The sequence below is a fragment of the Triplophysa dalaica genome, chromosome 4 (genome assembly GCF_015846415.1).
Source record: "Triplophysa dalaica isolate WHDGS20190420 chromosome 4, ASM1584641v1, whole genome shotgun sequence".
NCBI classification, from domain to species: Eukaryota; Metazoa; Chordata; class Actinopteri; order Cypriniformes; family Nemacheilidae; genus Triplophysa; species Triplophysa dalaica.
The window spans coordinates 2,975,690-2,995,344 of record NC_079545.1 but is presented as its reverse complement, the minus strand read 5'-3'; the positions used below and the strand labels follow the sequence as shown (position 1 = coordinate 2,995,344).

The 19,655-nt window shown below is 35.1% G+C and overlaps 1 protein-coding gene across 1 annotated transcript in view; it reads left to right on the top strand.

The window, feature by feature from the left end:
* The window catches only part of rxrab (retinoid x receptor, alpha b), a 51,042-nt gene extending 32,229 nt beyond the window's left edge, over positions 1-18,813 (top strand). The window contains 8 exon segments of the mRNA XM_056745597.1: positions 3,975-4,125; positions 5,172-5,351; positions 7,504-7,667; positions 10,446-10,575; positions 11,991-12,123; positions 12,644-12,735; positions 14,141-14,246; positions 14,735-18,813. Of these exon segments, the coding sequence (XP_056601575.1) occupies positions 3,975-4,125; positions 5,172-5,351; positions 7,504-7,667; positions 10,446-10,575; positions 11,991-12,123; positions 12,644-12,735; positions 14,141-14,246; positions 14,735-14,882 (1,104 nt within the window). The 3' untranslated portion in view covers positions 14,883-18,813.
* Positions 18,814-19,655: the final 842 nt, after the last annotated feature.

The window sequence follows — 19,655 nt, the reverse complement described above, 5'->3', positions numbered from 1 at the left end:
TGATATTTTCAGCATTAATAATTTATCTTATCCCCCCGCGACCCAACCGCAATTTATCATAATGTTCATTTTTATCAATTAATCAGCCCATCCCGCGGTTTATCAGCATCACTAATCTACGCTCATTTGCGCAACGTTTAGCAGATTGCATTGGTTTATATGGGAATGATATTAATTGCGCCTGTGTTTTTTAAGTAAATCACCCACAGAAATTTTAACTCCCATCGGCGCCTTCTTTAAATTGCGCTATTTTGTAAATCTGGACAAAATGATCAGTAATTAATTATGAATTTATTTTGGTTGTAGTCAGCACAATACATATTTTCATCCAAAATATTAGGCAGAAGACCAAAATGCTGTGGCACTTACTATTTCTTCAGGTTTAGAATATAGGTTTTTTATATATATATATATATATATATATATATATATATAGGCTTTATAGAAGTACAAATTCATTTTTTATTTGTTTCTTGGGACTATGCTGGCAATGGGGAGATGAAATGTATAAGTGGAGGAATTAAAAATAAATGTAAGGAATTTTCTCACATGACATGATAGCACTTTGATTCAATAAAGCTTAATTGATTTCTCTCTAGTTAAATAATAAATCAATTGAAGGAAAGATAAGCAAACGTCTGCCTTTGAGCAAGAGAGATTAGCTATCTTTTACTTGTTGGATAAATTAACATTTAATTATTCTCCGTGAGAATATTTAAACTCTACATCTTGCTGAAGCGTTGTCCTATAATGTTGTGATATAGTGAGTGATTGATTATTTTCTAAATGGCTGCTATCTGATTGGCCTGCAGTATATGAACACAGTAATACGTGGGCAAAACATGGGTAAATCATTTTGAGATATATAAACACATTGAATATTTAATATTAATAATTAATACTTGATAATATCAAAATATTATACATATTAATAATATTATATATCCTGTAACAATAAAAATAATAACAATAATAATTCTTCATTTTATTTTATTATTATTTTTTAAGTCCTGATTTCTTTATTTTATTAATATTATTAAGAATAAATAAAAAATAATTAAAAAAGTCTTGATTTCTAAGTGTTTCCTTAGGGTGTCATAGCTTGAAACCAAAACATTTAATTATTAAATAAGACCCTGACTGTAAGAACCCAGCTAGTCTTTTTGTGATGTACTGTTTTCTACCAAAACAAACAATAATACACAATTATACATAATGAAAAGAACATTCTTGATGTTTGTAAACATTCTTTGAAAATATAATATTGATTTCATTAATATTGACTGTACACTAAGGGCATGTCGAAGAATGCATTTCATGTTTAGGACGGCAACACATGTCGTGTCCATAAATCATTAATTTCAAATTTTAAATAAAAATGTATAAACTGTCTATCTATAATAAGTAGAAAGAACATGATGGCATGTGATAGCTTTATAAGTTCAGCAGTAGTTAATATAACTGATTGAATAAATGTTTAGATTTCTCTTCATTGCACTGGTGTTTGTAAAAACATTGCATGTGTGTGTTTGCATTACACATCATTAATGTATAACTTTAAATCTCTACAGATAAGCAGCAAGGATTTGACTCAGACTTTGGCCCAGGGAAATCACCGACTGCTTGCCAGACTCACATTTATTTAAACTCTGATCACGTCAAATCAGACCCTTTAATAAAGACATTTTATCATGAAAGAGACATATTTATAAGAGACTTTTTTATCAGAGCTTCAGTGTAGCAGATAGCCGTATATGGGAATTGAAAAGCATACTCTACTCAATATAAACATATTATTGTGAAGTTTTTCTAAAACTTTATTCCCTCGTAACGCCTGTCCTACGGTAGTAAACTGCTCAGTCGTTACCCCGAAAGAAACCTAGTTCCCATTAAAATCAAGTTTAGCTTGGCATATAAACAACGGTCCCTATTTAGTGTCCACAACAGGGTTCATATCAAGGGGGGGTGTCTTTATATTAATGGTGCTGCCTTGTGAGCTCGAGGGGTAAGGCGTCTTGGACCTGCCCCGGCCCCTATTCATCCTCATTAGCCCTGTCAAAGTGCTTGATCTCTGACCGCATGTTGTCAAACACGGCCTTAGTGTGCCACATGGGCTTTCTGTGTTTTATTGGCATGCTAAATGGGTTCAATGAAGCCCGGTTGGGGCCTGGTAAGGGTTCGAACACACGGGAAATGAGCTGGCCGATTAAAATCCGCAGCTTAGCCATGTGGCATGTGTCAGAATAACTTTTTTAACACCCAGGCCTAGTCCTCATATAAACACAGGCACGCAAATATCCAATTAGTTTCTACATTTGACTGTGTACCATGAACCATTTATTTGGCCTAAACTGAGATGCATCTTGCTTTGGGGAGATATAGGTGATCTGCTCCCAGCCTCCTGGTCTAGAGAGAAATAGACCTTTGGCACTGGTCTATAGAAAGAACCCAGAGACATATTGCGCTTCTGGTTTACCCAAAATTGTGGGGATGGATGCATAGCTAGATAGATTATGCCTCACATAACAAAAGACAAAAGGCCACGTCGCATTAAAACAAAAGCAGACGGTAGAACAGGTTGAACTATATGTGCATGTATGTGCAGGCGTCTGCGTGTTTTCAGACATGGACAGGTGTGTTCATAATGGTATGTTTATGGTTTTTTTGTGCCTAACAAGAGAAATGCCACTCCTTTTCAAACACTCACAAATGCTTTACTAGTCCTTTTGTTTTCCTATACGTGTACTAAGCATCAGTGGTGTAGTCGGGGCCATACGCACGTATACGCCGTATGCTTACTTTTTCCATAACATGTTTGCGTTTCACGACTTTTGAAGATCTATATTAGCATATATCCTCCTTATACCCACTTGTTTTCCTGCTTAAAAACATATCCGTACAGCTTTTGTGGTCGCTTTCACTTTAACTTTATCACCTTTTTCTTATTTTGTTTCATTCAGTTTCTCTTAAACATCCAACAACTGCGTCAAGTGCGTCATTTTCAGTGTTGGCAGCGCTTTTAAGTGTTCTTACCGGCAGTCGGTACTCTCTTCTTTTCCGGCTCGACACTGAATTTACAGCTTCACTTGCACTGCTTTATCTCTTTATGATATTGCGATGCATCACAAATCTTTAATATCTGACAACTTTTAATACTAGCATTATTTAGACAAAGTTACATCTGTATTCTGTACCAAGTACAATCTTGCATATGTTTTTATGTAATCTTGTGTATGTAATATGATGCTTTGTAAAAATATTGTATTGTGGTCAATAGTACTGGCATAGACCATTTTATTTCTAATGATATAACTTCATAACTAATGCATAAGTGAAGAAATATGCATATTATGTATATTATTGTGTATGTATATATATTAATAAATGGCGTATTTAACTGTAATAAATTTCATGTTACTAGAAGAAAAACGTATATCTTTTTTGGCCGTTTGAGGTAGTGGTAATGTTGTATAGTATAGTACACCACCTTTTTTGTTAGGACTACACCACTGGTCCACATGTGTGTGGGCATGCGTACTAACACAAACATTTATAGACGTCATGCATTTGTCAATAACACAGAATGATGTGTGGTTCAAATAGTTAAAGGTGATTTATTTGCATTCCGATTTGTTTTTGTTCAAGGAGTTTAGTCCCATGTCTTGACTCTTAGCAAAGAAAACCACAGCGAACATTCTTTTCTTCGTAATGTTTCCTTTAGACGTGTCAGTCGGCCCCTCATCCATCATTGCACTTTTTGTGACTTCAGTCATGGGTAGTTAAGAATGAATGTGCGACTGACGTTCATACACAAGCCATTGTAATGTGAAATTACATAAAAACGGCATGAAGAATCTTTTCACGTTTGTGTGAGTTGAGTTTGCTTGCACAGAGATGCATATTGAATATGTATATGGGATATTGAATTGTATTAGCAGCTTTTAATAGTCTGGTTTCTGCGTTTATTTATTTAGCTCAGCTCGCCCATGAATGCCATCATTAGTTCGGAGGACATTAAACCCCCTCTGGGTCTGAACGGGGTGATGAAGATCCCGTCGCAGCCCATGGGTACGTCCCTCTCCCTCACCAAACACATCTGTGCCATCTGCGGCGACCGCTCATCAGGTAATTTGCATACACACACATACAAATACAAAATCATTTATACAAGGTTGCCGCTTTCAGAATTGTCACATTCATAACTGCCCAAAATGTAAATATACTTTTTAATGCTCTATGAAGAATCATCCCTTCTCTGTTTATTGGGTATTATTGCTTCTGGTTTGTGCATTTTAATTCATCCTCTCAAAACAAGTACCTTTTTTGTCACATCCATAATGCATGCAACGCAGTATATATCTCCCTCATCTTAATAGAAAGCATGTGTTGTATAGACTGATATTTTTTTCTTGTCTGGACATAGCAACCGGCCTTTGGGGAAATATAAACAGATGGTTCAATACGTGGGTAATAAATATGTTCTCCGAGAGTTTATATTTCAAGTTTTGACTGCGAATGTCACATCCATAACTCTGGAACTGCCCAGTAAATATTATTGCACCTCACCACATTATTTACAGTCAATATTGCATTTGAATGAAAAAAGGAAATGTGCCTCGTGAAAAAAGATTGCTACTTTTCCACATAACAGAGTTCGATCAGGTCAGTGTAAGTGCAAACATAACTAAATACTGATAAAGACTCTTAGACAAACTTCCATCTGTTTGAACTGAGACATTGACAATGTCATTACTTCAAAATAATGTCAGAAGGACAACAAAATAACTTTAAAAGGTTCACAAGCATAACAGGGTTGAATCTGTTTCAGGTGTGCAGGGAGAAATTCATATCCAGTAAAGTGTGAAGCGTTTTAGAAGGAAACTAAAGACAATCAAAGAATTTTATTTGAAGTAAAAGCTCAATTTTAATTGTTTCTTTTTTTTACATATACATTTATTGTGTCTTAAGCAATAAATCAGATAATGTTTAATTTAACGGATATTATTTACCAAATATTATAACCAACTTTTGTGAAAATGACCTTCCAACAGATGTGAAAGTCACATCTTTCATTTTTATTTACTATGTTGTATATTTTTGTGTTTCTGTATTTTGACAGTATTGAGTGGGATGAACAAAATGGCTTCTATTAATTGAAACGTATGACACAGGTAAACACTACGGGGTGTACAGCTGTGAAGGCTGTAAGGGATTTTTTAAGAGAACGGTGAGGAAGGACTTGACGTACACTTGCCGGGACAGCAAAGACTGTTTGATCGACAAGCGCCAACGCAACCGCTGTCAGTACTGCCGATATCAGAAGTGCTTAGCCATGGGAATGAAGAGAGAGGGTGAGCTGATTCTTTTTTTCACTGATCGATTTGGGTTATAAACCCACATCACTGAGTTCAACAATGTAAACAGTCTATACGTTTTCATGAATGAGCTGGTCATTTCAACAACGTTAATGCATTTCCATCAACTGTAGGATGAAATGATTTTGATATGAAGTAGATTTATGATTCCCCCAGCACACACACAGATTGAGGAAACCTGACAACTGCTTTCTCAATTCTCTGAGGACAATAAGGCTAAAATAACTTCTGTTCTTGTATCGCCTCACCTCTCGACGACTCCTTGAGTAAAGCTCCATCCTTTAGCTGACCTCTACGGCATTCTGCCGCCTTCGCTCGAGAATTCCCCTTATGGTCGTGGTTTCTGTTAAACAGAAAGAGAGAGTCATAAAACAGGGCTTTTACAGACATAAGGGAAGGCAGAAACGTTCCGCTTCCTCCAGACCACATTGGTCTGACTGTGGGTTTCAACCTGGCTTTGCCCCTCGGCCAGACCCAACAAACATACAACAAACACACGCACACCAATACGTTGTCATAATGATCTACGCATGCACGCTCACACACATACATATATGTGTGTACGTCTGCATACCTAATCACTTGAGCGAGCGTTTTAGAGGGACAGTTTTATTGCCCGTGACTTTGACTGAATAGTAGCTTGTTCATTCTGCTCGGTTATGTTCCCATTGGACGATACCCAAATAAAATATACATATTTTATAATGCAGAATATATTTTACTTTTAACGTTGCTTAAAACTTTGGTTGACCTCTAACTTTATTAACCATCCTTGATGTGATGTTGTTGAATAATGGGCCCGTATGTACTTGTACATGGAAGAAACATGTAGCATAAGAAGCAAAAATCAAAACCAGCTGTGATGTGATATTGTTTTGTTGGCTTGACGAAGCCAATTTACTGATCTTCTGTTTATGCTGGCAAAGCATGGTTGAAATAGGCTAATACATGCCAGCTTCATGCTAAAACATGTTACCTTTGTGTTAGAGTTATTATAGTTTTATTGTGGATTTAATACTATTTTGAATGACCTTTCATTTTTATATTTTAGTTGGGCTGTCAAATGATTAATCACAATTAAACGCGTCCAGAAGTTTGTGTTTATGGGTACTGCGTACTGTTCGTCTGTGTACTGTTCGTCTGTGTACTGTCCTTATTTATTTTGTATTTATGAACACATACACACATGCATATATTCAAGAAAAATATAAAAATTTGTATATATTTATGTTTTTTTATATATTTACTTAATTATAATAATTAAAATTATAGATGTACATATTTCCTAAATATGTATTGTAAATGTATGTGTATATGTATATCTTAATAAATGCAAAATTACTACGCACAGTTCGCAGGCAAGTATTATTATAAAAACAAATGTTTATTCTTGATGCGATTAATCAGGATTAATTGTTTGAGAGCCATATTTTTTTGTTTTTTTGTTGATTTTAAAAACATGATAAAATATGTAAGCTTTATGTTAGAGTTGTTACAGTTGTATTGTAGTTTAAGAAATAATTTGAATTATCTTTAATTTAATTTTTTTATCTTTTTTTTATCTTTTTTTTAATTTTATCAATTTTTTTATGTTGCTATATTTTTAATTTTATGTTGCTATTAGTTTAGATTTATTTTAATTTTAGCTTATTTTCAATGTGTTAATAATATTTCAGTTTCATTCCTGAGGCAAAATTTCAATTAATTTCAATAAACAGAAATGCTTTAATAGGTTTAGTTTTAGCAAACTATAATAAGCTTAAAACTGCCAGATGCATGCTAAAACCAACTAGCAACTTGCTAAACCATGCAAACATGGATTCAAACTCCATAAAAATGGGATACCCTTTCCTTGTTGTCATGTGTTAGTTTAACAAATACAATGTTTGAGTTTACAGGAATAAATATGTTTAAAGTTGGAAACGCCCAGTCAGCTTGCTTTTGAGTGTTCATTCTAGAATAAAATTGAAACATGTAAACAACACGCTTAATACCATGATGTTAGAAATTGTCAAACCTAAAGCATTCGGGCCCAACTTTGTCAAACCAAAATAGAAATTGCCCTCAAACTTTACTATCTAGCTTCACAGGTACCGGCTGCCTTACGGTTCTAATTTTATATGTACAGCAGTTCAGGAGGAACGACAGCGGGGAAAGGAGAGGAGCGAGGGCGAGTTCAGCAGCTGTGCCAACGAGGACATGCCCGTGGAGAAGATTCTGGAAGCCGAACTGGCAGTGGAACCGAAGACCGAAACCTACGTGGAGGCCAACCTGACTATGCCTGCCAACTCTGTAAGCCAATCTCTGTCCGAATCACTCTCTATCATAAAGTGACATTCAGCTTATGGAGAACATTTGGCTCATCTGAAATGGGCCGCTTTTGAGTTATACCTCACAATTGCACCTCGGCGAGTACAATCATTTAATGAATGTCAAGACCAAAGAGAGCTTCCAACTTTCCTGCAGACATAAAGAAAGGGGGTTATCTTATAAAAGGATTCAGAGTGTCCGGGGAAGAAGTAGCGAGTAGTTCTGTTTGTGAATGTTTAAGGCTATTTTTAAGATCAGCCTTCAAGTTGCTCCCAGTGGATGGTTGGATTCCTCTACACAACTATGCAATTTGACATCGAAGGACTCCTTCGGACATTTTGGGGGACTGAAAACCCAGACTTTTGAAAACGAGGCTCAAAGTGCAAGTTTTTGAAAATGACAGTGTTATCGTCACGTTATCAGTCTGTACGCGAGTATTCCCAAAACAATAATGGCAGCCTCCAGTTGTGAGCGTTTGTGCTATGTGACATACTTATTTATATTTCTCCAGCAAAAGAAGATTTACTGCACCACTGAGACCAGAAGATACACATTATTTACATGCGCCAAACTTTAAACCTGTAGTGCTATTTTTTTTTTTAATTGTCACATAAATAAAACTTAGTGTTTCTTTATAGACCGTTTCATCGGACGTGCACACGCCTGACCCCAGTTAACTTCCGGTTTGTGTTTGGCTTGTGTCTAATAAAATAACTATTTATATTTTATTTAATTTAGTTAATAGCTTGGTATGGCGCGCAGTCTAAATTAAAAAATTTAAGAGACAAGTTTAGCTGAGTAACTGTTCTTCTCGGTTTCTTTTGATTGTTATCAGAAATAATGTACAGACACTAACTTTTCAGGTTTCTACTAGGCTTGTTGCGATAGTCTGTGTCACCGGTGACCCACTGTGTCAACCTGTCTACAGATTACACCACTTGTCGACAGCAACATCGCCCCCATCGTCATTTAGATTTTTTTGTATAAAATGTTTAGTTAAAGACCAAACTGCAGTCGCATGTCTGAGCGCGGCTGCTGCATTCAGCATAAACGGATCAAGAGTCTCAGCAGCAGGAGTCAGATTTTATCCATCATGTGAGGAGAGTGAAGTGCTGTCTGACAAGATGATGGCGGAGGCTTTTCTGTCAAAGAACATGCAGTAGAAATTGTCAAACAGTAAGCACAGTCATCAAGAGCCAGTTCAGTTTTAATTAAATGTTTGTTCCAATTTTCAAAAGCCACTGCTTTGCCATTTATTTAACATAAACATAACGTTTCGTATTCCTTTCTTGTTAGTTTCTTATTTATTATTTGTTTGTTGCACAAAGTGTGCCGTGATTACTCGTTTTGTTAATATCGGCAACTTATGTAAAGCAACAAAATATTTTTACATGCAATATAAAGTGAAGAATACACATTTGTTATCTTTTAGCAGAGAATGGCTTTTATTCTCCTTGTCATTGCATACATTTAATTGCGATGACAATATATCTTATTTTAAGATATTTACAATAAGGTAAATGTTTTGTTATTTTCGTATGTTATTTATTTTTTGCTTAAGGTGTGCTGTGATTGTGAGCAAATGTCATTATACTTTTTTGTAGTTTTGTGTGTTTTTTATTAAGAAATATTGTGAAACCTCCATTTATTAAAGCAAAGTGCCTCTAATTCAAAACTAACAGTAAATTGCGTCATGCGCACGGCTGCATCTTCGACCACCCCACAGCAAACCCCGCCGCTGTTTTTACACGTCTATTTACCGGTGGGAAAATTTCATCAACGCCACATCCCTATTTCTACTCCATCGTTGTCATATAAACTAAGATACTCTTAATACTCTTAAACTAAGATAATGAAAAATACTTTCACTCTACTTTTTATGCACTCTACTGTATGTATTTCAAATTTGACACATGTTGACCGAAACGTATGTTTGTATATCAGTCTGCGCTTTTATATACATTATAAAAACTAAATTAGCAGTACTGAGAGTATACTTCAAAGTGTACTTTCGTACAGAAAAAATGTGGAATGAAAAACGTAGTTGTATAAACTAGCTTTGTAGTTTTACACCTAAAGTATGAAGTTACTTTGTTACTCTTATGCGTTCTACATTAAGTTTAATTAAAATTTGCTTAGTGTACTTTTTATTAGTACAAATGGCTATTTCTGCATCTGACCTCTCCGATGAAATGGAGCTCTAATTTGATTATTGTAAAGATGGAAAAACAAGCTAATCTCCATTTGCCTTATGTATCCTCTGTTGTCTTTTTTTGCTGTTTGTAATGATAGTTTTAAAATGAGGAACAGTTTTAGCACTGAGATGAAGGCAATGCTTCAGCAGTGTTCTGTTTCGATTTATTCTATTACAACAACAAGACATGCAGAGGCTGGCATCATGAGCACTTGTTCTGCGGCCGGAGAGTTTGGGTTTTTTCAAGAAGTTCCTTTACCTCATAGTGACCCTCCATAAAAGTTAAACAGGAAATAAAAAGATTCCATCGGGGGCAGAAATGACATCCATGAGAGAAGAATATCCACCACTCTCCTCTCCATGTGAATGGCGTTCAGTTCATATTTAACTGTATGGCCTTTCATAGCACATGGACTTTTGTTAAGATCTTAAGCTTGCTCTCCATTTTTCTTCATAACTGTGTTTGAGAAGGAATTAAGATCATGTGATCATCAGATCAGTTTGCTTATTTTGCGTTTTTCTCTTTCTATCTCTCTTTCTGTCTTTACGTCTCTCTCTCTCTGCAGCCAAACGACCCTGTAACTAACATCTGTCAGGCAGCTGACAAGCAGCTCTTTACCTTAGTGGAATGGGCCAAGCGGATACCTACCTTTTCTGACCTCCCATTGGACGATCAAGTCATCCTCCTGCGAGCAGGTGCGTCAGTTAAAACACAGACTTCTGTTTGATTCCTGCAGACATCAACCTGACGCCGCGTGTTAGCATCGCATCAATTCTTCCAGCTATGGAGTTACATCTGAAAGCAATATCGGCTAATAAAATGAGCATGTTCATGGTTATGCGGCATTACAATCTATTCTAGAAGCATTTATATGGATCCAGAGATACATTTGAAGCTGGCTTAGGCCGAAGCATCGATTAAAGAAGAAATTCCATCTCATTAGCTCGTAGTGAGAGTCTTTATTCTGTTAAGGGTGATGGGTTTTACACAGATTGAGAGAGAATGAGAGGCCGGATTGTTGTTAACATTCTCATTGTTCACAGGTTGCATTTATTTCAGCAGGCTGTGGGTCGCCTGAGGACAAGCAAACCTCAAACAGTCCTTCTGTTTCAGTGTGTGTTATTCAGAATCCAGAAAGGGGACTGTTGTGCAAGACATTGTAAAGATGTATCACCGTCTGGAAATGTCACTATTAAAATAGCATTTGTGTCATGTTATACGGCACTTTTTAAACTCTGCACCTTAAAAAATATTAATGATGCTTTGAACCTAAAGTTAATCCATTACTATAAATATTTACACAAGAGTAAGAACATGAACAGGATGCCTAAAAGGATGGAAATGTGCTACAGTGAGGGAGTTTGAGTTAAACATTCATTTATTATTTTTATTTTTTATTTCTTTAAAAGAGTTGCTTAAAATGCATAGAAAACCACAACATAGTTTCAGGGGCAATGTTTTGTTTGTTTGTTTATTTTACCTTTTTAAAATGATTTCAATCAACAGAACTGTTTTAATAGTTTTCGCTTTAGTAAACTATAACCTTAACCATGTCGGCTTCATGCTAAATGTTAGAAACAGGTTATTTTACATAGCCTACGTGTCTTTACAATATTGAAGTCATATGTAGTCAAATATGTTTAAGTAAGTCCAGAGTTAATATATTTTTTATTTATATTTATTAAATTTTAAATTAGCTTTCAATTTTAGATTTTTAGTTTTTATGTTAATTGTAGTTAAATATTTAGCAACTTTGTTTATAAACACTGTTGTCATTTTTTTCTTGGTTTATTTAGACATAGAAGATTTGTAATATATAGACAATATATTTTGTTTTTGTTTAGTTTGTTATTATAATTTTAGTGCTTTGAACTTATTTTATATTTATCTCTGAGGCAATATTTCAATTATTCGTTATTTTTTCCAAATATTTTTAGGCCAATATTTTATTTGATTTCAATAAACAAAAACAGTTTCATAGTTTTAATTTAAGTAAACTAAAATAACCTTGATTAAGTCCAGCACTCAAACACAAAAAATATGTATTGATCCTTTTTAACAACCGTGGTTGTTTATGCAACTTCTTGTGCTTGTGTTCTTTCACCAATAGGATGGAATGAACTCCTGATAGCTTCTTTTTCACACCGTTCCATAGCTGTGAAAGACGGGATATTGTTAGCGACAGGCCTTCACGTCCATAGAAATAGCGCACAGACTGCCGGCGTGGGAGCTATCTTTGACAGGTTAGTAAATGTCCAAATTTCCCAAGAAAAGAGCTCTAAATTAAATGGGACTTCAGTTTAGATTGGTACAGTTCTGTGATCCACTGAGAAACCTTCATCGTTCACTATTGACGATGTCAAACACACATGAATTTTTGAAAATAAGCCCTATAATGATATTAGACCGTGCATCATGGAAACGTCCTCCACATTTTACTCTTGATTGATTGTTTTTTTACATTAAGCCATATGGCAGTTTTATGTATCTGTGTGATAATGTTTCACCGGCTGTGTGATGTCCTCACTCATGAAATACACAATACACGTTCAGTCTACAGTAAAGATGAATGTGTCTTTATAGGACGTAGCGTCTTTGACTTTCGAAGTCGATATGAAAGCCAAATATTAGGATTCATTGTGTGATTTGTTGCAGAACGTTTACTGGCATTTGTACGGGTATGTTGGAGAAATAAATTAACCATGAATAAGACTGCCAGAGTTGACTGTGAACGTAAAGATTTTAGTGGCTTTGTTTTTACAGAGTGCTGACGGAGCTTGTGTCAAAGATGAGAGACATGCAGATGGACAAGACTGAACTTGGATGCCTGCGGGCCATTGTTCTGTTCAATCCAGGTATGGTAATGTACAGTATGCTTATACACACACGCATAGGCACAAAAACAAGTCTTGTTAAAGCATATAAAATCTCATCTTAGTTTGATTGAATGTTGGATGACATTACAATACTTTATAAAACAGTCTGTGATTCTGCAGATTTTGGGATGGTCAGACTGAGTTAACAGAAATTCTCATAAAATTCTGTAGAGTGTGATGAGCACTGATTTCTTGCCCTTACACTATGAATAAACAGATTTTATACCAGACTGAGTGGGACATCATGTCCTATGTTGAGCAACCAATTGAAATTTTTCCACAAAACATGCTTGAAGTTGTAGCGTGATCCCTAAAATAATTGAGTTATTTTATTTGACTAAATAATTGATATTTATCTATATTTATTTATGAATCAAATAAAAGTATTATGAATTAACTTATTTTATTAACACTGTAATAGTTATCCGTAAAAATGTATTCACATAACATTAATAACAAAAAATGAATAACTACACTAAAATAAACTGAAATAAACATTAATTCAAATGCATTGCATTATAAATAATAAACAAACCAATAATAAAATGATAAATCACACAAAAACATTACATAAGTAAAAATTAACATGAACACCAGAAATTTTCTATAAAATAATTTATTTTTCCTGTAAGATTACATTCTTTTATTTTATTTTATAGTAAATTTGCTGTGTTTTCTGTAATATTTTTTTTTTACCATATTTCAAAAATATACTGTAAAAGCATTGATAAAGATTAAAGAAAAATTAACATGAACAATGTAAAACAGAAATGGGGCATCAGAAATATATAGTAAAAATAACAGTGTTCCCGTAAAATTATTTAAAAAAAAATTGAAAATTTGCTAGAAAATCTGTATATACTGTACACAATTTTTGGGGAGGAGTGATGGGGTTTATAGTGAAAACAAAAATATGTAAAAATAAAAGCCTGTTCAAAATATAGATTAAACTTCTATAAAACTGGAAAAAAACCAGTAATGCTGGTTTTATCTGTATTGCCTCAGTTCTTATTTACAAATCATTAAATGTGTCTTACCAATATTTTAAATCTGTTATGCTTCCTTGATGTCTGTTTTTGCAAAAAAAAATGTTATTAAATCTGTAGAAGGTTTTTTGCTGTATATAATAACTTAATTGTATATATAACTAAATACTCCCACTCCATAAACTGTGTATAAACAGGTATTGTGTGAAGAAGATAATACTGCTCCTTTTTTTTTACTTCTTTATCTACCAACCAGTGCAACCGATGTGAGATTACAAATATCCAGCACCCACAAGACAAGATATATTTTCATTGAACTCAACACAGCGTGTCCTTTTCTACAACTTTTGCTTATCAGATGTGCCGATAAATTTGGGGTTTTTGTGTTTCTTGTTTAGATTCAAAAGGACTATCTAATCCAGCAGAGGTGGAAGCTTTACGGGAAAGAGTATATGCCTCTTTAGAAGCCTACTGTAAACAAAAATACCCTGATCAACCTGGAAGGTATACTGTACATAAATTTGTCTTTTATCAAACATATTGATGCACACATGATATAAGACTGGTGTAGAATAAAAAGGACAAAACAAAACAGAGAATTCTATCAAGTTCTTTTCTAAACTTTTGTTATGAGCTGTAACCACAAATGATGTTTTGTTACAGAAACCATGTTTAACCATGATATGTGTAGTAAAACTGTACAAATGGTAAACGCATGGTTAGTACATTTGCACTCTTATAGCGCATGGTTAATTTTTTTTACGGGCAGTAGGAATGTTTTACTATTAAATCTATTTCACCTGTTTCTTAAAAGAATAGATTAATGTAATGTACAGCAAAATCACATATGAAGTACAGACAGTGGAAAACTGAGTTTTTAATCTTCATATTAAAAATTATAGATGGATTATAGATGGATAGTAATAATATACAATAAACAAAGCGCTCCCAAACTGTGCTAATCCAAACGTGTACATTTCTAATCTGAACAGATTTGCCAAACTCTTACTGCGCCTGCCCGCCTTGCGATCCATCGGCTTGAAGTGTCTGGAACATCTCTTCTTCTTCAAGTTGATCGGAGACACGCCCATCGACACTTTCTTAATGGAAATGCTGGAAGCGCCGCACCAAATGACATAAGGGAATGATTTTTTTTCTCCTGAAAGCTTTCCCAGAAGGCCTCTGTAGAGCCGCGGCCGAGGGTGTAGTTTTATGTACAGAACACTAGAAGAGGCCAGCACAGCACACATGTCGACGGAGACTGCTTTGTCCTGACTGATAAACATCTCACATCTCACAGGGGAGGATTGAACTGCTAGTAACTCAACCTTTGGTGGAACATCAAAAGCGTTGCGTAATACACTAAACCCTTTCATTACGGGATACAGTACAAACCGGACGGATCAAGAGAGTTTGTTTTGTTGGTTTGCATGCATTTTTTGAAAACCTCATCCATGTTTTTTGCCTTACAGAGGTCTACCTCTGCTTTCCGTTGAGTTCATACCGTACACAGCCAAACCGCCTCATCTCTCCACATTTTGCTGTGAATTCTCAGTCATTTCGAGTTCCTCAATACCTCAGATGCACTTCTTCATGCAGCTGTCCTTAAAAAGACATCACTGTCCAGGTGTGTGTGCCATTGGATTCAGTGTTAACAGCATGGACCGTTCTGTTGATGTGAGGGCGGGACCGAAGCTGTTTTTTCCAGGCACTTACAGAAAGTTTCTCGAGAGGTGTTGACACGTCAGATTGATGCGAGTCTGTCTGCGTGAGGAAGAAACTTCACGCTGTGCGGCTATTGTTTAAGTCCTTTTCTTTTCGTAAGACATGTGAATAACAGCGAATGAAAAGCAGGTGTGCTCCTGGATGAACTGGTTGTTGGGTTCGTGTAAAAAAGTATTGAAGACTTTACGATTTTGCCGCTATAATTCAGCATAAATATGTATTAAGGATTTCCAAAGATTTTCAATAATGTTTGTATATCATCTTTATAATTCCCAGCAAGTGGGGGTTTGTGATTTGAAAATATGCAAGGAGTTAAAGGAATCCAGATGATAGTCTGGCCTCAGGGAACAGCAGGGTTTGGGAAGTGCTATGACTGCCCCCTATTGGATGTGTTGTGACGTTGCAACTGAACTCACGTGCTATATGAATGACACGCAACATGAACCGATTTTGGGCTCGACATACAATGCAAATAACCATTCTTAGCCCTCAGGTTTATACAAATGCAAAAACAAATGCATTTGTTGTATTTTGGGGTTCTGTTGTCCAGTATCTTTCATCTATGTCGTGTAAATAATAAGGATACATTTCACAATGCCATTGGTATTGATGCATTAAACCTCAGTTGCAGATTGAGCCAGTCTAAACCAGTTTTATAGAGTGCATTTAAAACGGCTATTATTGAAATTTGAAAAAACAAATATGCCGTGTAGTAGCAATTTAAGGAATTTAGCACATTATGGCAATAGTCTATATTTGATCACTACATCGCAAACACCAGGCCTCACAGCAGAACGTCCACAGACATGTCACACGTGCACAGTCTACTATGCATATTTTTATTAAGACTGTCAAACAATTAGTCTCAATTACATTTGTTACTGTTATGTCTTTGTACGGTGCATGTTATTTTTTTATTAATAAACACATGCACTTATATTTAAAAAAAATTGTATATGTAATTTAAATTATTGGTGAATTGAAATAGTGTTAATATTTCCTAAATATGTATATGTGTATGTGTTTATAAATACAAATCAATATGTACAGTACACAGACATACTCACCTAAAGGATTATTAGGAACACCTGTTCAATTTCTCATTAATGCAATAATGGTGGTGGTGTAATGGTGTGGGGGATGTTTTCTTGGCACACTTTAGGCCCCTTAGTGCCAATTGGGCATCGTTTAAATGCCACGGCCTACCTGAGCATTGTTTCTGACCATGTCCATCCCTTTATTACCACCATGTACCCATCCTCTGATGGCTACTTACGGCAGCATAATGCACCATGTCACAAAGCTCGAATCATTTCAAATTGGTTTCTTGAACATGACAATGAGTTCACTGTACTAAAATGGCCCCCACAGTCACCAGATCTCAACCCAATAGAGCATCTTTGGGATGTGGTGGAACGGGAGCTTCGTGCATCCCACAAATCTCCATCAACTGCAAGATGCTTTCCTATCAATATGGGCCAACATTTCTAAAGAATGCTTTCAGCACCTTGTTGAATCAATGCCACGTAGAATTAAGGCAATAGGGGCGAAAAGGGGTCAAACACAGTATTAGTATGGTGTTCCTAATAATCCTTTAGGTGAGTGTATATTACGCAAACACAAACTTTTGTTCTGGATGCGATTAATCGTGTGAGAGCCCTAATTTTTATGTATGCGTTTATACACAAACAGCTTATAAAGTCTATTGTAATAGGCTACAGGAATTATCAGTTTATCGGTCATGTGTTCTTATGCTTCGACAGGGAAAAACTTCAGTCAGCCGTCAGGGAAGTTCTTGGACTTTGATATGTTCTGTGTTTCTAAAATTTTCAATGAACATCATCGGCCCTTAATTTCTTAAAAAAACCAGCATGTTTAAAATATGCTGAATGCTCGTTGTAAAGCCCTCCTGGGATTGGAGGACTGACTATTTAAACAGAGTTAGGTTTTGCATCGAAGAGCCAGGCACATCTTATCTGACATCTGCTACAATCCTGATGTGTCTTTCATCCGTATCATTTTTCCTGTGACACACCAATCCATCACAGGACTACATGATATGAAAGAGATGCATTTTAAGAGAATTATCTATTTTTGTACAAAGTGTAATTTTATCTTCATATTGCTATTTCATTGTTTTTTAAATTGTATACATTGTTGGTATAAATTTATTTTAGTTCTTGGTAGGCATGCCATCAAACCTGAACTGAGAGAATGGTTTACATAGAAAGGCTTCTCTGTTCTTTTACCATTATTTATCTTTCATGGTACCCTCAACCGAGAGCTTGTTCTTTTTTTACAGGATACATTGAGGGTGGGCTGTGTACTGTCCCATTATATATGTCTAAGGACTATTAAATTTCAAATTCCAAAAATATGGCTTCAATGGTTTACAATGTATGTGTGAGTACATAAATGTGTCTTTCTAGTAAAAGAAATGACTTGTTTTTCTTATAACAATTGTGGATGTCGGAGTTGATAGTAAAAAGTTAACTTTATAGCCTCATGGGCAGTGCTCCTACACGTGGCGCAGTTGCGCATCAGGCGACCCGGGTTCGATTCCCATCTTGTGGTCCTTTCCAGAACCCACTCCCTTCTCTCTCTCCCACTTCGCTTCCTGTCCTCTCTATCACTAAAACTGTGCAAATACAGGCAAAAACGCCAAAAATAAACAAATTTGCAGCCAATAATGTCAAGCAGTCGGGAACACTCTGGAGTTAGGGGCCCAGGGTCCGGATTCACTAAACTGTAAAGGCAAATTATAGGATTGTTTGTAAGAATGTTCCTTCTTCAGAAGTGTTTTTGTATTTTGTTAAGAACAGCTTCATTTTTTTCATTAGAATAAAATGACATGTGCTTTGAAAATCAATCTTGATTGGAAAAATGTAAGAACTGTTTCAAGAAGTTTTTTTGAATTTAAGAAAAATTATGGCAGTTAAGCATTATTTTCATTTTAGGAATGTTTTGTGAATCCAGCAGCCATAGAGCATATGAGAGACAAATGTCCTTCAAGGTGGATTTGTTCCAAGATACTCATCATGACTGATCCTTGCATCTGCTTTTTGTGTAAGTTTTAATGATGCACATACAGCTCCATTTTGAAAAAACATGTCAATTAATTAGCATTTTAGCAAAAGGGGTGAAACCAACCAAGCAAATCCACAAGATACATTTTTGGTTAAATAGTTGGTTCGTTATAGTAGATTGTGGTTATTTATAGTGCAAAAGGGTTCTTAAAAAATAAAAGAAGAAATGTTTTTTATGAGAACCCTACATTGGCTCTTCCATAGCATCACTTTTAGGAACCGTTTGTAGCAACTTTAATTATAAAGGTGTAATGACACAAAAATATCCCATTTGATTTTTTTTACAAAATGTATAATTAATCTAAAGTAGATTTTTATTAAAGTGATAGTTCACCCAAAAATTAAAACTCTGTCTTCAAAGTTGTTTCAAACCTGTAAACATTTCTTTGTTTGGTTGAACACAAAGAAAGATATTTAGTAGAATGTTTGCAACTAAGATTTCTGGGACACCGTTGACTGCATAATTGTTTTTGTTCTATTAAGCAGAAAATTAGATATTTTAAAGAATTAAAGAATGCAAACAGTTCTGGGGTATCTTTGACTAACATTTTTTTCTACTATTTTTATTTTAACTTATTTATTACGAATCACTGTAATCGGATATGAAACAGTGAAATTTAGCCTCCTGATCATAATAATTTATGTATAATAATCATAACATTAAATGTGTTCATAACATTTTTCTCGCTGTTATTTTTATAAAAATAGGAGACTTTTATTGTGCTATATTCCTTTCCTTTCAAAACAAAGTGTATTCTACTTACTTTTTCTATTACTAACCTACATTGAGATGTTACATTGTCGTTTAGAAAAATTTGGCACAATTACCTGATCCTGGATATCGAAACCTGGGGTTCTCCAAATCCAGATTAAAGTGACCCAGAATAAAAAAAATCACAATTGATTATACTAGTAAGAGTTAATAATCACGTCTATAGAAATGACAGGCATATCACCGCGCATGCGCAGCCCTTAATGACAGCTTGAAGTGTTTATGTTGCTATCCTCAAATTTGATTTAAATTGTATCTATCAATAAACAACCGTGGCGACTCTGTTTTCTCCAAACAAATAGTGGACGAGACCAACATATTTCAAGTGAC